Here is a 23,307-nt window from a genome sequence, read left to right as displayed (position 1 = left end):
CACTAGCTTACTAAACATTTAATTAACCCTCTTTACACAAAACACACACTTTCACTGTTCCAGTGCTAATACTAGCATTTACAATACATTTAAAAAATAAAATATTTGGGAAGAATTCCAGCAAATTTAAGAATACTTTAACTATAAGAAAGGAAAGCAGGACAGCCAAAAATTATTTTCAACAATAATATTTATAGATACATAGTTGGTGTAGAATATGTCGATCTTACCCTTTCTTTTCAGGTACTCCGCAATTAGAGCAGCAATATGAATATAGCACATAGCAGCCTGTAATGAGAGACCAAGATACACATACACGTTAAAGTACACAGTTACAGAACATATATGATAAGAAGCACATATTTTTCAAGTCATGCTGCAGAAAAGGGAACACAAAATTAATAAAACCATGTAACAAACTAAAGGATTAAATGATGAAATCCTTCTTACATGTTAATATCACTAGATGTCTCGGGTAAAAGCATAGATTTGCTCAAGAAAACCATTAAGATTACTTAGTAAATAAGACATTCCTGGGTTATGCACTGGAGTTTTACATCACCCATTTAGTTTTTTGATGAGAAGGACAAAGTGGTATGAATGAAGCTCCTCTCCTGCGTGGTAGTGAGGGAGAAGAAAATCCTTTATGTAAGTTATGCCCCATTCATAACTTCATCTACGCTACACCTGCTGTGCCCGTTAGGGTTAAGCAGCAGAGATGCTAACGTGATACTGACCACAGCTTCCCGTCAGACATTTTCAAGTCTCACTCAAGCACATATCAGGTAGTCAGAATTAGACAAACTGGGATAATGAACACATGGTATCTCTAGGTGTTTTTCAAACCTGTCTTCTTCTAATTTCAAGTATATGAGAGAGGCTGTATGTTTCTCTTAGATCACTACTGCTGTCTGTCTTTCAGAGCCCCTTTCATCAGAACATCTCAGACTAAAGACAAATGGATTTCCTATTCATTTATTTACATTACCTCTGATAAATCTCCATTTCTTGCATGAATCTTGGCCATGCTTTCAAGCCATGTCCTACGTAATTCAGGTGTGCTGGCATATGAATTTGCTAGGCTGTACTGCAGATCCACAAGCATCTCTGGGTCTTTCTCATGCTCCTTCATCTGAGCTGTGGCCATTAAAACTGTTCTGATGCGTTTGGTCAGATCCTTCACCTCTGCTGGGAAATTAACGTTCTTTGGGAAAGATAAGCAACACATCACTAAAACCATCCAAAAAGCCACATGCAGAACCCCTGAACGACCTAAAGTCCTGCTTATGGAAGACCTTCTTCCCCTTCCCTAATTCAGCAGGCTTCGAAGCAGAGCCACAGTTCCACACTACGTACATATTGTACACAAATCCTTGATGGTTTTTACTGATGTGTCATAGCACCTGCCAGATATCCCAGTCAGTCAGCTGTACAACTGCCTGTGCGCAGCAACACCAATGCAGTCAGCAAACGGAAACATTTGTTCCTCGGTTGATTACTGCATCTAGAATCAGATTCTCCTATACTTCCAGCTGACGAACAGCACCGTGCACGAGAGATAGTGCTGCTTAACTACACTCACAGCACATTTCACCCCAGTGAATAAAGCACGACAGGCTGGCTCCTGGCCTTCTCACACTGCGCGAGATTAAAAGAGAGTCCTTGTATTACTCATATCAGCTGCTCTCAACTCAGCTCTGCAGTTTCTCTTTTTCAGATGGGCAATGAAATACATTTCTATTTTCACACTTTTTTCCCCCTTGTTCCCTTTGTTTAAAAGTAAAAACATCCAGAAAAATTAAGTGAAATTAAATCCTCCCCTCTCTGTCACACATAGATGAGCGTGTTACAGAAGCAGTGTGCCTGACTGCACTGCTAGGAAATCAAAGCTGGACTTTGGAAACGAATACAATTGTAACTGCATCTTATTTAATAAGACATCAAATTACTTATGCTAATTATCTACCAATTTGCTTAACCTAACTTTATTATTAGCCTCAGTGGAGATACCGTAAAGTCACCTTCAGAGAACAAAAGCCAAAGTATAAAATTCAAAATGCATGTTGACAAATATTTGGACAGGAATTGTAAAAATTAAAAATTGAAATCCTTTTCCAATACTTTTAGTAGAGACAATGAATATAATAGCAAAGGTAACTAATCTAAGAGCTAAGTGCCTTTTTCAGGGGGTTAGCAAGCTGTTACAAAACCCAATGGCTTGCATGTTTTTGCTACAGGTTTACTGAACAGAGTAAAGGGACAGTTTGTAGACTATAAATTGTTTGTCAACTGCAATTGTGTTCCATTAGTCACAACGCATGATATCTTCTCTAACAACAGGTGAATGAACAAAATAAGCAGTGAATAACAAAGAATACAATTTTCAAATAAAAATCTCCTTTTCTGTTTTAAAAATTATTTTCCATTATTAAGCTTCTGAGTCACAAACGTTTTCATGGATTTCAGGCAGCCTAAAAAAGGCACACTATGAATGCATAAATCACTGTCTAATAAAAGCCAGCAATTTTATTCACTGAAACACTTGCTCCTCTGAAATTGTTGACCTTTTGCAAGCGGTAGCAATTGACAAAAAATATTTCTTACTTTCATCTGCTTGTCTCCATTAGCAAAATTATTTATAATTGCAAGTGAATGCTGAAAACGAGATCCACCAATCCCCGCATCCGCTATCAGCTGGCTCACTGCTTTGATGAGCTGTTTGGGGGGAGAAAACACAGGGTGCAATTAGCAAAGAAAATCAAAGTTCCTGAATAGATTTTAACCTGTATTTTAATAGAACTTCATGTACCAGGCTAGCAGGGATGCACTTTTATACCTGTCTTAAAAAGATAACATACAAAGGCAAGGACTGTGAGTAATCTTTCCAATGTTTGCAATTCCTCGTATATTGCAGTTTAAGACTTTACATTTCTGTTACTATATCATCAGATTCTGTTTAGTTCCTTCATTAGCTATGTTCTCACTGCTGTAAGCAATGCACGTGAATTAAGAATAGCCATTTATTTGGCTATTTATTGGCTGTGTGGCTACATTCACAGCTGCTGTCTCTCCCTGGAACAGAGCCGGGCAGCCCAGGAACAGCAGAGAAGCCAGCCCAATGTCTTCACACTTGGCAGGAAAATCGAGCTGCCACAGAGAATAGCCTGTCTGAGGACTCCAAAAGAATTACTTTGCTACAATGTATAAAAATAATAATGATAAAAACCAATGCACATAAGCTAAATACTGATGATCTCACGCTTCACTTACCTGTAGATGGGATCTGACTATTGATTTCTGCTTGTTAAATTCAAAGTTCTTTCTCATGAAAAAATAAAGAAGAGCAGATGCTTCTGTCTGAGTTGAACGTGACCTATGGTTACAACACTTCAGGATTTCATAGCAGAGTGAACCACAGAGATCTGCTTGTCCTTGGAAGAATGCTGATGGGAACTATTGAAAAAAATGCGTGAATACTCTCAGGCCATGGTACAGTTATTGAGTCAACACTTCTTTCTGTTAAGCTTTAGTAAAAACAACTCTCCCATATTCATTGACACCAGGTTTTACTGAAAAAATTACCCACTGGCTAAACATAATCCCATGTGCAAATTAAAATTAAATAAAAACTGCACACAGGTTTTCATACAAACACCATATGCAATGCCACAATCAAACTGGCCACCAGGAAGCCCAGCCAGCAGCTGGGCACAGCAAGCATAAAAGCAGAACAGCCTCTCTGCAAGGAATGCAGAGAAGCTAACCAGGCAAAGTGCATGTGGGCTTCTGCACTGCTACAAAAGCTGCTCAGGAGAAAGAAAATACTTTGAATAGCAAAGTCAGCAAATTTCCCGGGGTCAAGGGTCTGAACAGCAGGAGACAACAGAGAGCGAAGGATGGCTCTCCAAACCACACCTACTATTTATCAGCAGGGTGAATACAACAGAAGACGGACTGGGGAGTAGTGGAAGATGTACATAATGGGTACAGATCTCAAGTATTGCCCCAGAGGTTCTGCTGCAGGAGCCATGACAGAACCCTGTTCCCACAGAACTATGAAGAATATGAAGAACTATGAGAATTCTATTCTGAGGATGAATGAAAAGGGTGATCCTGGATATTTTTTCGTGCTCCCAATTGCACAGAGTTCCTCTGTTCCTGACTGTCTGGTATGTCATTTAGAGCTGTCTATGGATGGTGTACTTCCTATTTCCTGCATGTCCTCAAGCTACGTTACTGGGAGAAGCATGACCTCCTCCTTCTTTCCTCTGAGATAACCACCAGGAGGCCACACGGTTTAAACTGATCTACACTGTTGTGCTTCATAGAAACACCTGGGAGATCGGGCCAGCCTTGCTTACTCTCACTTCCCCATAGCAATTGTTACTTGTTCTGGTTAGTTTTAAGGGGATCTCACCTAAGTCTATGACTTGGAAATTGTGCAGCCTTTGCAGAAGGCACAATGAAGCCTTTGCATAAGATCACACAAATATGTGATCATGCCACATGATCATTTATAAATGTGCAATGCAAGCAAATAAACAATTTGACACATGAGCATGTTTTTGTCCAAAAGCCTCTTCTCTCTTGGAAACAAGTTATTTGTAAAACTGTATTAGTTTGGATGAACTTTTGGTGAAGGGTATGGAATACTCTCCTGCAAGCTCCTCTGGAGACAGCTGTAATCATTCATTGCTGGATTCTGCAACCCGGGCATCTGCCAGGAAGACCGTGTACCTCTAGAGTTTCAAGCTTTCTTCCACGGGTGGTAAAAACATGAAAGCCAGTGACATAGCCAGATACTCCAGATCTGGACATTACTTATCTATTTGCCTTATAAGTTTCACTGTCTTAGTAAATTTTTCATTTTCCAAAATAGAACAAATTCTTCAGATATTTTGAACTTCTCTCTTTTAATCAGCAATAAATAAAAAGATCCTTGTCAGGAATAAGCATTAATACAGTGAAGTTCAAAACTCTTTCAAAGTACCTGATTGTCCTCCAGCTGCACTTGCTGTCACATTAATCGGTCAGACTGAGAAAATAAAACTGTAGTTACCTTGGCTACAAACAGCCGTAGAGCAGCAAAGACGTGCTTGAGAGCTGCTGCTGACTGGTTGATTTGCAAAAAGAGCATGTGTGTGTCAAAGACTTTCTTCATCAATGCATTCTGGCAATCAGATTGCTGGAGCTGCCTCTGAGAAGTTCACAGACAAGAAAGGACGTTCTGGTTATTAAAGTGAATAAACAGAACAAGGATCTCCTGGACTTTACATTGGAGTGTTCCTAGGGAGATGCTTTCTTCAATGTAAAATCTCTGTGGACGAGGCATTCCCACCTTGCTGCAGACTTGTTTTACATGGCAGGTTTTCAAGGACGGCACTTTCCTGTGCTTGTACTCCTACTTGCGGATGGTATACACTAGACTTAAGGGCTAGGGTAACAGAAAGGAGATACTAAATCTAGAATGAGCTTCCTGCTTTATTGTGGCTGTGAGACCTTCAGTAAGTCATCTAGGCCAATATTGATAGAGCAATTTTTGAAGACGTACAGAATCCACCTGAGGACTTGAAGAGATACAGATGATAAACAGTTCAGAAATCTTTTGTCTACAACCTCTGAAATCTAGTGGGATAAGCACGACTCAGATAAAGTGACGCGCCAGTAAATGCACCACACTTTAATGCAGCTCAGGGCTGTACATAGCCCTGGATACCTAGGACGCTGCTCTTCCACATCCTTCTATTCAGTTTGGGCACTGTGAGTCAATTTCTTCATAAAATACCTTTACTGAGGACTGGAATATTTTATTTCCCTATCCTGCTGTCTCAGGCTCTTCAAGTTTCCTGTGTGCCTGCTCCACCAGGCCTTCCTTCCACCACATATCCCACATGGCACCAGTTCAAGCAGAAAATGAAACAGCAAAACATACCTGGTGATTCAGAGTGTAAAGACACAAGAGGTCAAGGATCGTGAGGGAAACTTCTGTAGCGATGTTTGCCTCCGTGTCTACATACTGTACAATGTCCGTTTCGTTGGTGCTGCCTGCAACATATAAAAGGCAAGATGACTAACAATCTTCTGAGTGTAGTTAAAGATGATGTAATCTGCAATCTGGTCATTAAGTCTCAGCACAGTAGAGATGGGTTCCTAACTGTACATTTAACCAAAGGGGTATTTTGAAGAAAACTGTTCACAGGAGATGAAAGGGGAGGGAATTTTAGACAACTTTTACCAGCTGCACCAATGATGTAAGTATATTCTTTCATTGCTTCTGCTTGTCGTCAAAGGAGGAGAGAAACTTAATTGGAAAGTGGGATACATGATTTTGATCTCATCATTTAAAGAACCTCTGTCATGAAAAGGTCACTTTTGTTGCTAGGTCTAATAAATGTAATATTTCAGTCAGTGTAATCTGCTCGAACAGCAAGGTACATAATCATAGATGCAAGAGATGCTGCGAAGGGGGGAATAACTTGTCATTAAGGCTATTTAAATGTGTCAGGTTATTGCAATTAATTTTGTTTCCAAATGACCTTTGACCAAATTTAAGCTCACATTTCATAGTCTCCTATAAAAAAAAAAAGGCAGAGTCAGCGGCTCTATTCATGTTTAGGCTCTTCTTTTCAGGCTGTCTTACACTGGCACTCATGAAAATGGATTTAATCATACAGAACCTGATCCAAAGCCCATAGAATTCCAGAGCGAAGTAAATATTTTCTTGTACTTACTTGCAGTGCTGCTGTCTATCATCTGCAAGAGTTTGGGGTTAGAAAGTGCATTTTTGCCACGGATTATTGGTAACGTTTGAGATCTGTGATGCTTGTGGCCATCATGACTAGAAGTAGAATGCATCCTAAAATTGAAAGGTACCATTAAAAAACAGAAACAAAGAATAAAACATCATGCCTACACAGAATTTTTTCATGTCAGAATTTTCTGCAGTACTTCTCAAAAGCCAAGTTAAACAAACTGATGAAAAATTTTTCAGAGAAAGAAAGATGAAGAAGAAAGTTAGAGAGGTGGACAAGACAAACATGTGCTATGATTTCTTGAGATCACAGGAGAAAAAGCCCTCATTGAGCATTGAAAAAAAGCATCAGCTTAAATAGCTGGCTAGTGTTTAGAAACTGCCTTTGGGTAAAGAGAACTGAGATGAGTTCTGTTAACTCAGAATACAAGAAAAATGTATCCTGCTCATGAAAGAACTAATGCAGCTTCTACGAGGGGAAAAAAATGGTGACAAACTGACAATGACAGTAAAAATGTGTGTGCATGTGTGTGTGTTCTTTTAACCCTCTTTGATGCTGACAAACCCATCATTAATTTATAATGAGAAGCTTAGAACTAAAATAACAATGCTTATCATAATTTTTGTTAATATTTTGAATTTGTAACCACTATAGAACGTGGAAAGATTTAACATCTCTCAAAATTTAGGTCACTTATTAAAATACACTTTTATTTAATTTCTTTAAAAAAAGTAGCTTTCTAGACTTGCATAATGTAAAAATATTCTAGGACAGAATTACCTCCTGAACCTAGCTAAACCCTCTTTTATCTTCGCTATTTTTTTACAAAAATAATTTAGAAAACTAACATTTCAGATTTTAAAAAAGGAAAAGTTCCCAACACAGGTATGGAATTAATGGTCAGACTTTTCCCAATCAATGTGATAGTCTTTCATTAAAGGTCACAGTGGAAGGATTTGGGTGGATAACCTGGCAAACTAATGGATTTAGAATACATAGAAATTTGATCTCAAGGGGTTTTTTTATGTTTGGTTTTGTGGTGGTTTTTTTTGGGGGGGGGTTGTGGAAAGTCTGGTTTCATATGAACGTTTCAGCAATCAGAAATTCATAAACGTAAGTGTAAGTTAGAGCTCATCATGAGCAATACGTCAACTCTCAACACATCATCAAAAAATGCTCTGTATAACAAAAGGCCAAACAAATAGCCATTTGGACAACAAAGTGAGGGGATAACGTGAAGGCCCTGGAAACAGCAGAAATGTGACTTAATTTTCTGGATTGCCATCATGTTGGTTCATCTGCAAAATGCAGCAAAACAACAGCCTAAAGGCTGCTTCTCAGTTCCAGCTGGGGTAATGAAATCTGTGCTGCTTCTCAAAAACGGCACACTGGAGGAACAAAGACAGACATGTGGCAGAGAAAGCAACTTTTTCCCCGCTTTGTTCTGTTCCAAGATACGGGCGTGTAATTGCGAGTATATTCTAGCTATACATAAATGAGAAAAGTCAATGATCCAAGCTCATGAGGAAGGGCGACTTTCTCACCATGCTCTTAGATACGAGCACAAGCTGCACAGAGTAAAAAGTTTGCTTTTTCTCTAGAGTTTTACAATATTAACATGAAAAAGATCCCACTTAGCCTTAAAAGGATCAAAAAGATTATTAAAGATGTGCTGCACTTGCTGCTTGTTACCACGCAGTCCATGAAAATGATTAAATCTTGCAATGTTTAGACTAAGAAGATGGAGGAAGAAAAGATTAGGAAAGAAAGATTCTGTAACTAGCAACATGGACATAACCGTACAGAATTATGTTACACTTAGCAGCACGGAAGTAAAAATACGGGTGTCAACCAAACCTACTCTGAAGATTGACTTTGTGTTGCTAGATACTTCCCCCTCTGCAACCCCAGGTTACCGGGGAGAAACGAATTCCCCAATGCTGTAAGTGCGTCCATATTTACCCCTAAAGCAGAAGGATTCCAAGAAACCACAAGACTGCGGACCTATGAGAACTCCTTCAGGTTGGGAGAAACTGTGGATTATCTTTCAGATAGGCATCTGAGCTGAAAAGAACAGCTACTGTTTCTGCAATACTTAACAATACTGACAGTAACTAAGGATTCTTCTGAACATAACATTTTAAACAACAGCTTATAAGTCAAGGTGAATTTAAAGGGACTCAATTCTTTTACAGTTTATGGCTTTGTGGGCTCTAAAATGTGTCACATGTTGTGTCAACCTCTTTTCAGTCAACACCGTGACAGTGAACAAGGGCTGGAGGATGACAACAAAGATTGTGGTTTTACAGGAGTTAATAATACAACGTGTCATTACCATTGCGAGAGCAGACCCGATGCCTGGCCAGAGGAGTTTGAACCTTTAAGGGTTCCATTATTCTGGGTGGCCTGAACAAACTTAAAAGCAGCAGCAATTTTCCTGTTAAGAGAAAATAACTGTTAATCTGTTACGGAACGTGACATTGATTTCGCCATGCCTCTGAAGAATAAATACAGGCCTGACAAAACCTACCATGGAGCATGAACTGGTTCATCTGGTGACCTTTCGTTTTTCCACAGTATGACATATAGACAGTTCACAGCGGTAACATTAAATTAAAAATGAAACATCAACTGAGACAAAGTGTGCATTTCACATTTCACAGCTGGAAGACAGTCTCGTGCTTTTTCAGAAAATGGGTAGAGACAGAAGATTTTTTTTTTATTGCTGTGGAACATTTACCTATGCCCATTAAAACTATTCTTTCCATTATACGGATGGAAAATAAAGTATTTAAATTCCTTTGTTAGGCACATGCACAGAAATACAGTTGAGAATGGCCCAGTTTTGAGTTATAAATGCAGTAGTGGTTATCATATCATCACATGCAATTAATCTTTTACACCAGGTTTGTACTCGGATGTCCAGAACATCATGGTAACATTGTCTGCATTAAAGAAAAAATGAAGCATACATTGGCTTCAGTATGTCAGACTGATGCTTTCAGGAGAAAACTGTTAGATACATTGTTAACCTCATTTAAGCCTAATGTAATGCAGTAATATTTAAATACTGTAACATACAGTCTATAACTAGATAATTACCTTACAATATTGCGTTTTCCTAGATACCTGAAATTTTGCAGACAAACCCTGAAAGATAAAACAACACATTTTATGTCTATTAATGTCTTCCTAATTATGAAAAAATCCTGAATCTTAGTGCCTCAAAGAGGCTTGTAGCTTACGCCCCTCCTAGTAAGCAAACAGAATAGAATACAGCAGTTCCCAGCCTGGGGATGCACAAGATGTGGCACCACTTCCCACACCCTTGTTCTCCTTCTCCATGGTTGAAGATTCCTGCTTGGTGAGGAGGCAAAGTCAAAGACTTGGCTGCAAAAGCATTGCTTCTTCACCAATTGAAGTTAAATAATTCGCATTTCATTTATGAGACGGTGAGGAAATCCATGCTACCTGCATGGATTCTGCAGACATGCACAGATTGGATTGAGCAAACCACCTCGGAGATGTGAAAAGCAGGTAATCTTGCATTGCATGGCTTTTCTTATGGTTTGGAAGTTTTGGGGAGCTAAATACTTTTCTCAAGGAAAGAACAGAATCTCAACCTCAAATATGGAAACTACTATGAAAACCTTTTATAGGAGGAATACCTGAAGCACTATGCCTCCTGTTCACGGAAATGACCAACATGTTGGAGGATAAGGATTTTATTAGTAATGTCTCATTACGACTTTGGAAGATTATGGCAAAATAATCTAAGATACAAGAGCTATTCTCAGCCTACTCCACTAAGAGGACAAACCCAAAGAGAAATTATTTGCAGCAGTCACTTTAGAACATAATAATTTAACATAAAAGCAACCAATCACAAAGTGAACTTACTCTAAAATGCTGAAAAAGTCTGTTATTTCTGAGAATGGTGCTCGCAACCAGTAGGAAATAAGCGCATCTAAAGGGAGATATTAAAATGTATTATGTATCTGTTACAGGAAATTAAACTTGACCAAAAGCCTGTAAAATACACTGATAATTGTTCTAAGTTAATTTTTGTTTGGATTCAGCATTCACAATATTTTACAATAACATAAATCAGGTAGTGAGCACACATTTTCTTACCTTCCGAAATGGTTTTCATAATGTGAAGGAAGCACATAAGAAGGCTTCTAGTTTCAGCTTGATCCAACTTGTCAAAACGAAGAGTTGATCCAATCAAAGACAAAGGTCTCATGATCTGTTGAGTTGACAGCAAGGGGCCTTGTTAAGTATAGTGACAGGTTTCCACCTCTAGTAACCGTTTCCAACATTTGCACATGTACCTTTTCACACGTGTCAGTTCTCTCACTGTTTTTTTCATTGGTACTTGGGTTAGATTCAAGACTTGCTAAGGAAGCTCTGGAGTCAGCATGGTTTGCTGCAGAGATAGCTATTGATGAAAAGGCTGTAAATGAAAGTCATAGCAAACATGCTAAACTAAACATTTATGGAGACAAAAACTAACAAGAAAAATGGAAAACTTAAAATGTGTCACATGCTGGATTGACATCAGTGCTTTGAAATTCCAATAGCAAAGCTATTGATGCTAATGATATTGATATGTTTAGTACTGAAAACATGCAACAAGTTGAAGTAAAATGATTCAGTTTGCCATTATTCATGGCACTAAATTGGCCTGTTGCATTCCATAAGGCCTGACCTAAAGCCACAAAAATCAGTGGAAAGATGCCCATGCACTTCCCTGAATTTTGAAATGGAGGTTTGGAGGAAGTGAAGAACATAAGTTGTTTTTCTACCCTTCCATTAAGTCTGGAAAAATTAATAATACTTGCCTCCAGGAGACTTCAGGAGTTTTCAGAAGAAACCTTGGAACTATTCTTAAGTCAGGCAGAGACTACAAGAATGAACTCAGGCACAGGGATTTGTGAGAGCCTGAATACTGGCATCGTTCCAAAGCAGGAGAGTGAGTGAAGCAGTGGAAGAAGAGCGGCTTCACAAGAGAAATAAAAATCAATCCATAAACACCCAAAGGGAAGAGAAACATCGCATACCATGTTTCCCTGAATATTACATAAAATGGGTTAATGATATCCTTTATGAATACAAAGCAGAAAGCACGATGGTTTGAGATACACAGAAATCTACCTGTGTGCATGTTCAATCTCTCATTTATACCTGCTATAGAGTTCAGAACATCTTTGGAAAAGGACGTGTCCACAGAGTTTGCATGTTTCATTGCTGGCTGGCTCTGAAATCCTCCGGCTGTGCTCAAGTCATCCCTAGATCCCTGTATTTTGAAAGAAACAGAACAAACTCCTGTAAATTATATCACTCATAACTTTCATAATGACAGCACACCAGACAGGCTTTTCTTAGACACTGAGCTTGAAAACCTACTTTCAGTTGCTTAGACATGACAGCCTGAAAAGATCAAGGCTCACCATAATATGCCAAATAGTTACCTGCAATATAAAACCCTCACATAATTGAAGTTGAAAAGGACACATCAAGTGTAACACTGTTTGCTCCTTAAACGCTAGCACAGCATTGGGAAAGGAGCATTACCGGCTGTCAGCAATGATCAGATGAAACAGGCTCTTTTGCTGGAAGGACTGAAAGACACAGCGCCCCTGCAGAAACCTGTTTCTAGTTTTTAAAGCAGGGCTATGATTATAACACATCTAATCTTTTAAGAAATAAACAAAAATGCTCTTCCACATGCACAGTTTATATGGATTTTCTGTGGTGGTAAAGCTGTTTTATGATGTTTCTGTACCCCTTCCCTCCTTCAGCTACTTGTGTGCGTTCTCTCTGCCTCCTGGTCTAGCTCATGGTCCCTCTGTTGTACCAGTGAAACTGCCTGTGGGTGCATGACGTAACCCTACAAAGAATCTGTGGGTGACAGGAGATTTTCCTGACAACAGTGTCTCCCAGCCACCAGCCAAGGGACCCACCTGAGGAAAGGGTCCTCAGCCTCCAGCCCGTGGCACCAGGGCAGACGTACCGGACTGACTGGCTGGGGCTGCAAACCTCTAACTTTGAGTTTCCAGCACCGGGACAGCCAGTGTCCTGGGTCTGTTCCAGACCCACAGTCTGTACCTTGCCACTGAAGACTCCCAGGGCCCTGCAACTGCTCCACAAATCGAGACGTTCCAAATTGTGGATGCAAAACAAATCAGCATTTTCAGAACTGCACTTAGTTAGCTAATTTGTGACCAGCATAAACTTGGACGTCTTCCCACCAGACTGACGGGGTCAGACCTCGGTTTGATCGTTTCAGTGTTTGGAAAAATCACATGAATTACCTGATTGGAAGTATTGATATTGAAAAGGAACATATCCTTCATGTAAATCCTTGGCATATTGTCCAAAAGCATTCCATAAAGTGGCATGTACAGGTTTGCTATTTGTGCCTGTTTTGCCTAAAAAATAAAAGATACAACATATTCCTGAAGAAATTAAGTAAGGTATACTAGCGGCTAAGGAAGTTTCATATATGTTTAGACACTGTATGAACAAGCAAATGAAAAAGTTTCTTTACCGGCTCTGCGTATCGATCATCAAATGAATGCTTTGCCATTAAGTTTTTAAGCACAGCCAAAGCTAAGTGCCTAATATCCTGGTCTTCTTGCAAGGCAAAGCCAACCTCCCGTAGCAGGACTCCAATTAGAAAATGTTTACGACAAAATTCATTGGTCAATGTATACTCTGGAATATCTTGGAACAGAACGGACAAGAATGCTTAAATTATTATATAGGTTACCTAACACCACCACACCCCCCCCCCCCCCCCTTTGCCATATTTTCAATAACTTTCATTGATTTAATCCACTGTTAAACCTTAATTTCCTGATCTGACCACTCCATTTTGCTCCCTCACTTGCTAAAATGAATGAATCTAATATTATTATTTATCAAAATCATGCAGTTTTTACAGTTTAATAATAAAAGACAATTTATATACACATTCCCATACAAGAATCTCAAATGTTTTGCACATAAGACTATTCACTTCTTTAAGGCATAGAGTCCAAATTGTTGTTCCTATATTCTAGCTAGAAGAGATCTAAACCACAGAGATCCAGACTAATTCCACTTTTGAAAACGGTAAATAATTTTTGCCTAAATTTGCCACAGCTCAGTGCCAGCAAAGTAAATCATAAAACCCTTGATGCACAATTCTGCTTACTTTTTATACACTCATTTTGTTCATACCTGATGTTCGATACTCCTGTGTTGATTCTGAAGGCGTCACAGGGTCTTCATTTTTCATAAAGATAAAACAAAAATAGGCATAAACAATGCATATTTTTTACTTATTAAGTGTAAAAGATATATTTGCTTCATTTGGTGTGGTTTTTTTAAAAAAAAATTGGACTCAAATTTGAATGAAACAGCTTCTACTTCTAAAGAAAGCTGAGTGTCAGAACTGAACTAACTTTTTGGTGCTGAAAACTGAAGCAAAAAGGAGAGAAGGGCCCATAGTTTGACATGCTGTACTGAGAGATGATTCTGCCTTCCACTCTCAGTAGCTTAAAGGACCACATCCCAGGTGAACTCCCCAGAGTCCATGGAAATCAGTCAGAACTGGGAAATGTGCCCAGCGCCTTTGAAACCAATAGGAAAAGCACCCAGCACTGGGCATTGGCCACAAAGATAGGTTTGAAATAACAGATTTCAATGCACAGATGGGACACACAGGTGGCTGCTGGCTTTGGGGCATGGGCAGGGTGGATTTCCCTCCTGTGGTAGAGCATAGGCAAAATCTGTTCATGTGTCTCTGCAAAACATGGGTTACACACAGTATCCCCTGCCTTGAGAAGCAGCTCAGGAGACATTTCTAACAGATTCTGAAATAGGCCTCTCTAGCCTCACTGCTCCAGGTAAAACACTGCAGTATGTGGTGACCACGTAAAATTCAGGATTGCCAGAGGCCAAGAAAGTAAATGCAGTTGGGAGAAAAGGGCTATTGCATGCATGGGACCTGCCTGCCAGCCCTAGAGACACTCTGGAAGCAAAAGTACCAATGGCTTATTATCTGAGAGATGGATGTTTCCAAACTCCTGCTGCATGTCCAGTTCAGATCTTCCTCACGAAGGAGGGGCTGTCACATGGACAAGTCATGCTCCCAGCAGCCACAGGAAAGCCTGTTCCCAAATATTTAAGTTTCACAATGCCCTTATCACTGCCTCAGCTTCTTCCCCTTCCTGTCATACCTGTTCAAACCCTTCCCTAGCTCACCACCTCCCAAGGCTACTGCAGCTTTAGTAATTAATCTTCAGAAATAGTCCAGTTCATTTGTCTCAAAACTTCCAGTGAAATAGTCACCTCCCACCAGCTAAGTGGGCTGTCAGGGGTTGCATTTATTTAAAGGCATTCTGAAATGATGTCATTATTTTTTACACTGCTTAAGTACCACACCTGAAAAAACACTTGTGGCTTCTGTGCCCAATGTGCAGACACGATACTTCAGAGAGCTGATTGTTACCTGCTCTTTGAACCTTCCGATAATTTGCCATTGTACAGAAACCCTTTCAGGGTGGCACCTTACCAGGAATGTTTGAAGACCGTATGGGCAGGCACAGGGGGATAAAGTGTTCATGGTGACAGACTTCTTGGAGAAAGTCAAATTTGAACTGATGTAAAGTCTGAAAATCAGAACAGGCAATGGCTCAGTTCACATTAAACCAGGGAAAACAGTAAGACAGAGCTGCACTACTATTTACCTCTACCTCAAAATTCATACCCACTCCCAAGAATGAAACCTTATGTCTTGTTATGCCAAGCTGCGTGAATAACAAACATTTAGGTTTCGTCTCTGATATCAAATGAACTTGTAACAGTCAAACAAGCTTTCTGGATTCCTCAACTCTGATTTTCCATTGAAGATGTACTGATAAATATAAGCTTGATCCAAGCTAAATACTTAAGGCATATTTAAAGCTGCGCTCAGTCTTTTGATGGTATATACTATAGCATATAATCATAGTGAAGTATCTTCTCCAGTTCACACAAATTTGAGACTGTCGTAACTATTATGAACTTTTTTTCACACCCCCTACCCCTTCTTTTTTTTATTTCTTCTTTTTTTGGTTAACCAAATACAAAGTTTCAGCCACACAGATCAGATCCAAAATTTATTGATAGTGGTGGAAACTTCCTCTATTGAGGCCAGTGTGTTACAGCTCTGAGGGATTTGGGTATTATATAACTTTGGTATTATTTCCTTAATATCTCCCTTCCAAGAAGCCATCTATGATCTTTTGTGGAGCCTTGCAATTACCTCAAGAATTTATCATTCCCACTATAACGATGTGCCACTGAAGTATAAAGATAATACATGACATCCGGTAATAAATTTTTATTTCCATCTTCTCAGCAGCAGCAAACAGTCATTCAGTACTACCAATATGACACTGCATCAATCTAGGTCAAGTGTTTCCCCAGCATTAGAAAGCACTTGTAAAGGTCTTTTTATTTGCCCTGTGTTTAAGTCTGTCAGTCCCTAAAATTAATTTGTAGCATTTCTGCTGCCACCATCAAGGTAGGATACCCGGAACACGCACTATTCAGAGTCTACTGAGGAGTGGATGATGTGGAAATTTTTCCCTGAAATGTTTTATTGCACTGTAGTACCTTGTCAGGAAAACAGCTGGACATGCAATTCAGGGTCTAACGGCAAATACAGAAATGAAGCACCTGAAACGTGTTTCCCAAGAGGAACTGTGACATTTTGAGGGAACACAACAATGAACTGAATTCTAATGAGGTATTTCAACTTTTGAATAAATATTTCTCAAAACAATGTTTAAATGTCAAAATCTGGAATACTGTGAGGGATATTTCTGTGGAACAGAAATGATGATACTTCACTCACAATTACAATAAATTCAAAATGCAATGTTATAGACTGATACACCCACAAACTATTTGTTCAAGCAGCAATATACACTGTTAAATTTTCTGATGAGAAAGGTCAGATTGCAGTATCATCTTTTTGATACATAAACAATCCAGTTAAAGCAGCAAAAGACACACAGAAAGAAATCCTCCAGCACGTTTAAATGACAGCCTCTTGCTTAGGTGTCTCACTGAAGACTAAAACAACGCAAGGCCTCTCTCTCCTTTAGGTCAGAAATCTCTGATTTTATTTTGTGGCTATTGTTTTCAAGTTCTGCAAACCCTGCTCCAGTGGTACATCTGTCTCATTTCTGCAGTGATTCTGCTTCCACACGTCCTGGCAGATGGCCCTGGAGGGATGCTGAGGGGCTGGCAACGCTCACACACTTACTGCCAAGGAGGTGCTAAGTTCTGCTCTGCACACTGACTGATCTCAGGCTTTTCCACTGGCCGTTAATTGGCTTTTTTAATTAAACATCTGTTTCTGTGGTTGAATGTACTTAGGGAAGTTTGAAATGTGGAAACAATTTTCAGATTGCATAATATTATTTTCAGAATGATAGACTTCAGGCTATGACATTAATACCGAGAGACTCCATTCTACATCTGTTCCAAAGATGAGGTGAAAGACGCAAGTGCAGCATGAAGCTGGTTTCAGTAAAAAGCAAAACAGACCTGGAGTAATCTCACTCATTACCTACAAATGCCCAGATCACCACTAAAGAATTATAAAAAGTTAATGGACAAAAGTTTTGTAAGCTTTTTCAGGAAAGGTGAGTCATTCGAATTGTATATCTTGAATACATTCTGTTATCTACCATCTTATATGCTCTGATATAATAGCTCAGAAACCCAGTCATGAAAGAGAAAAAGCCTGTGACTCATCCTGATGGATGAAGAGGAAAGGAGTCAAGCTGAATAATTTTGGGATCTCTTGCAGTTTGAAATTTATTGTTCAAACTATATCACTGGCTATTAGAGGGATTATAGAAGAAATTCAGGCTGCAGGGAATTTTCCTCATAGCAAGCACAAACTAATTTGGAGCAGACTGGCTTTCTTGCATCATCAATGAGGTAAGAACACACCACTCATTCAAAGTAACTGAGATGTTACATTCTCACTTGAATTTACACAATGGTAACTTGTTCATATGCTCTTACTTTAATCTCCTCAAAGAAAATTACTGTCAATTGCTGCAGATATTTATAGACCAAACCACAAGTGCACTCTCCAAAGAATCAAAGCTTAAATTCAAGGAATTTCTGACTGGTCAGCTTTCTGCGTGCTTTGGTCTGAGCCGTCTTTGCAGAGCCTGCCTTCACAGGGTTCAGCGTGTAGTTGATTTCACATGGCTATTTACTCCCAGCAAAGGGGATACATGGCTTAAAACCTATCTGTTTTAACAGATATTTACAGTAAATTTTTTCACTGACTTGAGTTCTGATCATGACGAAGCTATGGAATAGATCATAGTTTCAATATAAAAATATTCTGCTAGCAAGTCACTTCAGGAAAATAAACCAAAATACAACACCCCACCCCCCCAAAAAATCAAAACTATACCTTGCTATCTCCTGTTCCAAACATACTTATATAATTGTTGACAATCTTGAACAGAAATCCACGATCCATAAATGTAAAACAGCGCTAAGAAAGGGGGGAAAAAAAGAATTATTATTTTATAGCCAAAAAAGCAGTACATGACCTCACTTACCTGGCTGTTTGCCTTGTGTAACCTGATTCACTTGTGCAGGTGAAGTTAGTCTCATAGCAAGGCAAGGAAAACCAGGTGAATCTGGCTTGATTTTTTAATATATTTTCAGTAATAATAAATTCATTAAACTTTTCATTTTCACTGTGTCTACAGTCTAAATTAACTATCACAGCGTACAGTGCACTAGGAGAAAGCTTATCTAATGGAAGTCATTAATGTATGGCAACACTCACTCACTAGAGGTGGTACGTGACAGGAGCTGACCTGAATATCTCCTTCAGTCACAGAGCAATGACTCTTGAGGAATCAATCCAGCTACAATACTTGCTGTCTATAAGCTACATTATCTCTCTGGGAGCAAATATGCCACTACATTACTTTATGATGAAGGTGTAAAGGCTTTTGAGGGCCTTCATGCTACAGGTACTGACATTTTCTCCTTGCAGGGTCAGCCTACCAGCTAGGGAATGCAATCTGGACTCCCCATCTTCTCCAGTGTTCCTGAACTCTGCAAAACTAGCAAAACCCTGAGCCTTCTGCCACACAGCATTTAAACATGACTGCTGCAAGCCCAGCCTGGAGAAAGCTGTATCATCTCTAACCTGTGTAATTCTTTCCGGCAGATGAGATTCGAAAAGAAATTAAAACACAGCCATATGCCATATCATATAATGCAACATTATTGTCTTCCCAGTTTAGCTGAGTAACACACAAAAATAGCATTCAAATCTGCAACACCTCCACCACTGCAATACCATTTAACTACTGACTGAGCCCCTCCATTTATGCTCCTGCCTCAAACCAGCTTCATCTTCCAAATGATCCAACACTACGGACAGATACAGCTCAACGTCATTATGCCAACAGCAACTAGGGCTTCCATATGATATCAGCAACAGAGGCCAACATGGTGGACAGCAAGCTTATTATTTATTACCTATTTATAAAAGGAGAAAAATCCACCTCCAGTTTGTGGTTGTTTTCCTTATAACCTTTCAGGAACATTTTATTGCTGGAATACTGCTCACTCCTAATGCTGTGCTTCAATTTGTGAGAACAGATTCGAGCTTGGGTTTCAGTGTGTACTATATACAATGTTCTGTACATCATTAATGTACATCACTCCATTAATGGAAAGGGGGGAGTGTGTGTGTCCAGTTTAAATCCAGATTAAGTATCTGGCCACACAACTTATTGAATGGCAATTTTTCCATGCTCCACAGCTAATTCAATGCTAGGAAAATAAAAATGTTTGAGAAACATTAGGACAAAATGATAAAATGCAACTTCTTTTAGAGACTTTTCCAAATAGCATACATATTTTCTTTTATTTGGTAAATCAAAGAGCATTACAGAGTTAAAAAGTTAGGTTACAGTATTTCACATAGAACTTGCAATTTGCTCATTCTGGTTTGTAAAAGCTGCCCACTCCATTGGAAATTAGAAAATATTAATCCACCCACAGTCATTCAGAGCTATAGTATTTAAAGAAAAAATACCAGCTCAACTGTAACTACATTTTCATTCCTTACCAAACTTTTTACCCATTTGAATGTAATGTAAGAATCTGCAAAATTTGAAAACTTGGGCTTTTTGAGAGAATAGATATAAATGAATCAGAATTGCTTTAAAGCAGACTGAGATAAAACTTTTGCATTCTCAAAGACCCAAGGGCATAGAAAAACTGAATTATAGGTCAACACTAAACTTAGAAACTGAGCCATCATTCACTTGGAATCGGCTTTATTCCCTTTGACTAGACTAGAATAGTCTCCAGTTTGCATTAAGTATGGGGAAATAAGTGCATATGCTGTAAGGACAAAACATCTCACCTTGAGAAATTTTGCAGTGCTGTAGTTTGCATTCCTGGTTTCTTCAAGAGCATCTTTGTACTTCCAAACAACATGGTCTGCTAAGACCATCACAAGTGTATCCAGCTCAGTTTGAAATGAATCTGGAAACCTTTGAGTTCGAGAAACCTAAGCAGGGAATAGATCATCACTTGAGAGTGAAAAACGTTGCACATTAAACCTGAAAATACATTCAGGCCACGAATAAAGACAATAAAACACAGGTCATTCAACATAGAACAAAAATATTCCTAGAGTACCATGGATCTATTCTGCGTATAGACACCCAAGGGAGAATCTGATCCACAGGCAAATGGGAAATCTTATCCTCAGATTCCAGCACAAGTATACCAGGAGCATCTTTGATAATCAGGCAGAAAGAGGTCAAAGCACTCATCTCCAGCTATGCAAAGTTTGCCCAAAGCAAAGCAGAGTTTCTAAATCATTTATTTGCTGTCTGGCATAATTACCTGTTGGGTAACCAGCACAAATTAGAGAATTCTCATTCCATTCTAGCCCATCCATTACAAAGTTGATGCAACTGTATTTTCAGCCCACAAGTTCTGTACAAGCAAGAATAGGTTTGAGCCTTGCAGGTAATATAATGTTTTTGTGGGTAAAAACAATATTTTACAAAGTATAACAGGGTTTCTTTTTTTGACCAGTCAAGAAGAAAAGTCCAGGTATGGGTATTTCCCAGGATTCTGTATTTTATATTTTCCATAAGACACTTATTGCCTACTTAATTGAGATCACATATATACTTACCTTTGTTTTGTTTGTATCAACCAAGTGCTGTGCCATTGATTTTAAGATAACTGCAAAGAAGAACCAGGAATGCTGTTCAAAAGAAGGAAAAAAGAGATTAGAAAAAATGATCATCTGATGAATACTTTACAATGCATTACCACTCCTTATAGATGAATTGCATTTGTCAGTAATGCACAATGATAAACTCTACATGACAAATAAATAAAAAAGCCTAAGTGCCAGCTATTTGAGTAACATTGGATCATGTCATTAAGAGAGCTGAAGCCATCTCAGGCACCTTCTCACTGTGGCTCTGTGCAATAAGGAGCCTGCAAACACCACTCCTACAATCCTTCCCTTCCTGCTGAGCACCATCTTCATTGTTTGTTTGTAGGTACTTGGCAGAAATGTATCATGCAGAGAACCTCAGAGAACAGAACCTGAGAATAAACTGCTTTGTTACTTCCAGCAGATCGGTAACTTGGCCCAGAATAAGATGGTACTTGTTTAAAAGAAACTTCAAATATACTTCAAATACCATTTGTAATAGTAAACAAGTAGGATACGATTAATATCTGTGTCCTCACATATCTCAGGAGAGATATATTTCACGTATCTCAGAAGATACATGAAACAAATACACTCAAAAAGCTTACGAATTGCAAAAATAAAAACCCCAGCAAACCCAACCACAAGTACTTTTGCATGGCCCAGGTTTCCTGCAGGCCAGCTTTTCTGCTTTTTTCAGCCTAATTTTGCTATTCCAGTGGCTCCACGCAGGAAATAAGAACTGTTTCACTCTAAACAGTTGAACATATTTTTGCCACTGGGAACTCCAGAGCTGGACTGGCTAACTCCTATACCAGGCTCAGTGATGGGGCTTGCACATGTATGAATTTCTTAGACTCGGTTTGACACGAGAAACCTCAGGAAACCTCAGTCATTCTCATATTGGTCATTGTCAATCAAAGGCAGCAGCTGAAATCAGATAAAAATGTCCTACTTAGAGATGAATATTCTCCCTGCACCTTCCAAAACAAAAATTAAAACAAAGTATCCTAAAAGTAATTGCTCACATGATATTGTGAACATTAGATTTCCAACTCAGACTGAGCTGTAACAAAAAGGAGGAATTTTATTATGCAAACCACGGCATTCTGAGAAATGTGTTATGCTGGGAAACTGTAGCAAGTCTGGTAAGTCTGTTCTGTTGAATCACTTCAGGATGTGATTTGTGCAAAGCTCATACAGGGAAAGAGGAGAGGAGAAAGAGATGTGACAAGTGAGTTTCAGGCAGAAAACCAGTAGTAAAACTACAAATGTGCTAATTCAAGCTATCATTCACCTTTAAAACCTGTTTCACTGTTACTTGGTCATTTAACTTCAGAAGACCAGTCATATTCTTGGCCAGCTCCTCATGGACAGTCCTTTCTTCAAATGATTTGGTCCTGAACACATACTGAAGAAGAGAGGAATAATAAAAATTATCAAAATGTACATGAAAACAAATAGAAAAAACCTCAGCAGGAGAAGATAACTTACTTATACACCACTAACAGCTGACAATCTTTGCCACCAAAATATCCCGACTGACCAATACAGTCACATAAAGTTTAATTCCCATAGCAGTAATGGTACAACACTGCTCTCCTACAAAATCTCAGTTTTAAACATAACTTCCTGTTGATTTCAGCTTAATGTGAACCAAGAAGAATTTCTGCTTAAAACCAGTGCTACAGTTTACTTCTTCAATAGGGCATAGGACCCTGACACCTCTAAACTGCCTTTCAAGCCATTTCACCAGGGAAAAAACAATAAGCAAGCAGAGGAAGGAGGGAGGGTTTTTCACCCACATAGTCAGGGCCACCTTTCACTTGCTCCTTTCTTCCAGGGGCAACAGCTAGTCAGGGCTGGTAAAAATTCTTCATCCTGAAAGGCATAGAGCACCCACTGGAGCTGACAGAAGGGGAAAACTGTACTGTTTTAGAAATCAAGCCCTCAAGCGAAGAATCTATCTACCAAGTTGCTCAGAACTCATAAATCTAGTATGAGTTTTATTCAACATTTTAAGCTAATAATTTGGTACTGGGATCCATTACTCCTTCCCTAAAGCAAAAGCTCTACCAGTCCATCAGTTAGGACGAAATACCTTTTCAGTTCAACCAGGTAGATAAAAGAAGGGGATGTCACTTGAAAATATTCTATTAATATTCAACCTTGTTTCCAAAGCGGATGCCATAAGCTTCTTCCTGTGCAGTTTGATGCTTCTGGGTCCAGTTATTTAAGTCAGTGCAATTTCACATTATTATTGCATCTGAATGACTCACA

The 23,307-nt window shown here is 39.0% G+C and overlaps 1 protein-coding gene across 1 annotated transcript in view; it reads right to left on the bottom strand.

Annotated features, from left to right (window-relative positions):
• DOCK10 (dedicator of cytokinesis 10) overlaps nt 1-23,307 on the bottom strand; it is a 167,551-nt gene that overhangs the window by 18,505 nt on the left and 125,739 nt on the right. The window contains exons 27-47 of the mRNA XM_074153246.1: nt 22,325-22,438; nt 20,998-21,069; nt 20,212-20,358; nt 18,229-18,312; nt 15,316-15,412; nt 13,980-14,024; nt 13,306-13,481; nt 13,070-13,186; nt 11,940-12,051; nt 11,087-11,208; nt 10,887-11,001; nt 10,653-10,719; nt 9,855-9,902; nt 9,088-9,189; nt 6,732-6,856; nt 5,933-6,045; nt 5,060-5,197; nt 3,271-3,453; nt 2,605-2,715; nt 989-1,204; nt 231-288 (exon numbers count right to left, since the gene is read on the bottom strand). Coding sequence (XP_074009347.1) covers nt 231-288; nt 989-1,204; nt 2,605-2,715; nt 3,271-3,453; nt 5,060-5,197; nt 5,933-6,045; nt 6,732-6,856; nt 9,088-9,189; nt 9,855-9,902; nt 10,653-10,719; nt 10,887-11,001; nt 11,087-11,208; nt 11,940-12,051; nt 13,070-13,186; nt 13,306-13,481; nt 13,980-14,024; nt 15,316-15,412; nt 18,229-18,312; nt 20,212-20,358; nt 20,998-21,069; nt 22,325-22,438 — 2,362 coding nt within the window. The remainder of the gene's footprint in view (nt 1-230; nt 289-988; nt 1,205-2,604; nt 2,716-3,270; nt 3,454-5,059; nt 5,198-5,932; nt 6,046-6,731; nt 6,857-9,087; nt 9,190-9,854; nt 9,903-10,652; nt 10,720-10,886; nt 11,002-11,086; nt 11,209-11,939; nt 12,052-13,069; nt 13,187-13,305; nt 13,482-13,979; nt 14,025-15,315; nt 15,413-18,228; nt 18,313-20,211; nt 20,359-20,997; nt 21,070-22,324; nt 22,439-23,307) is intronic.

This window comes from Numenius arquata, chromosome 9 (assembly GCF_964106895.1).
Source record: "Numenius arquata chromosome 9, bNumArq3.hap1.1, whole genome shotgun sequence".
Taxonomy (NCBI): Eukaryota; Metazoa; Chordata; class Aves; order Charadriiformes; family Scolopacidae; genus Numenius; species Numenius arquata.
Note: the sequence above shows the minus strand (reverse complement) of the source record. Positions and strands in the feature narration are given on the sequence as shown.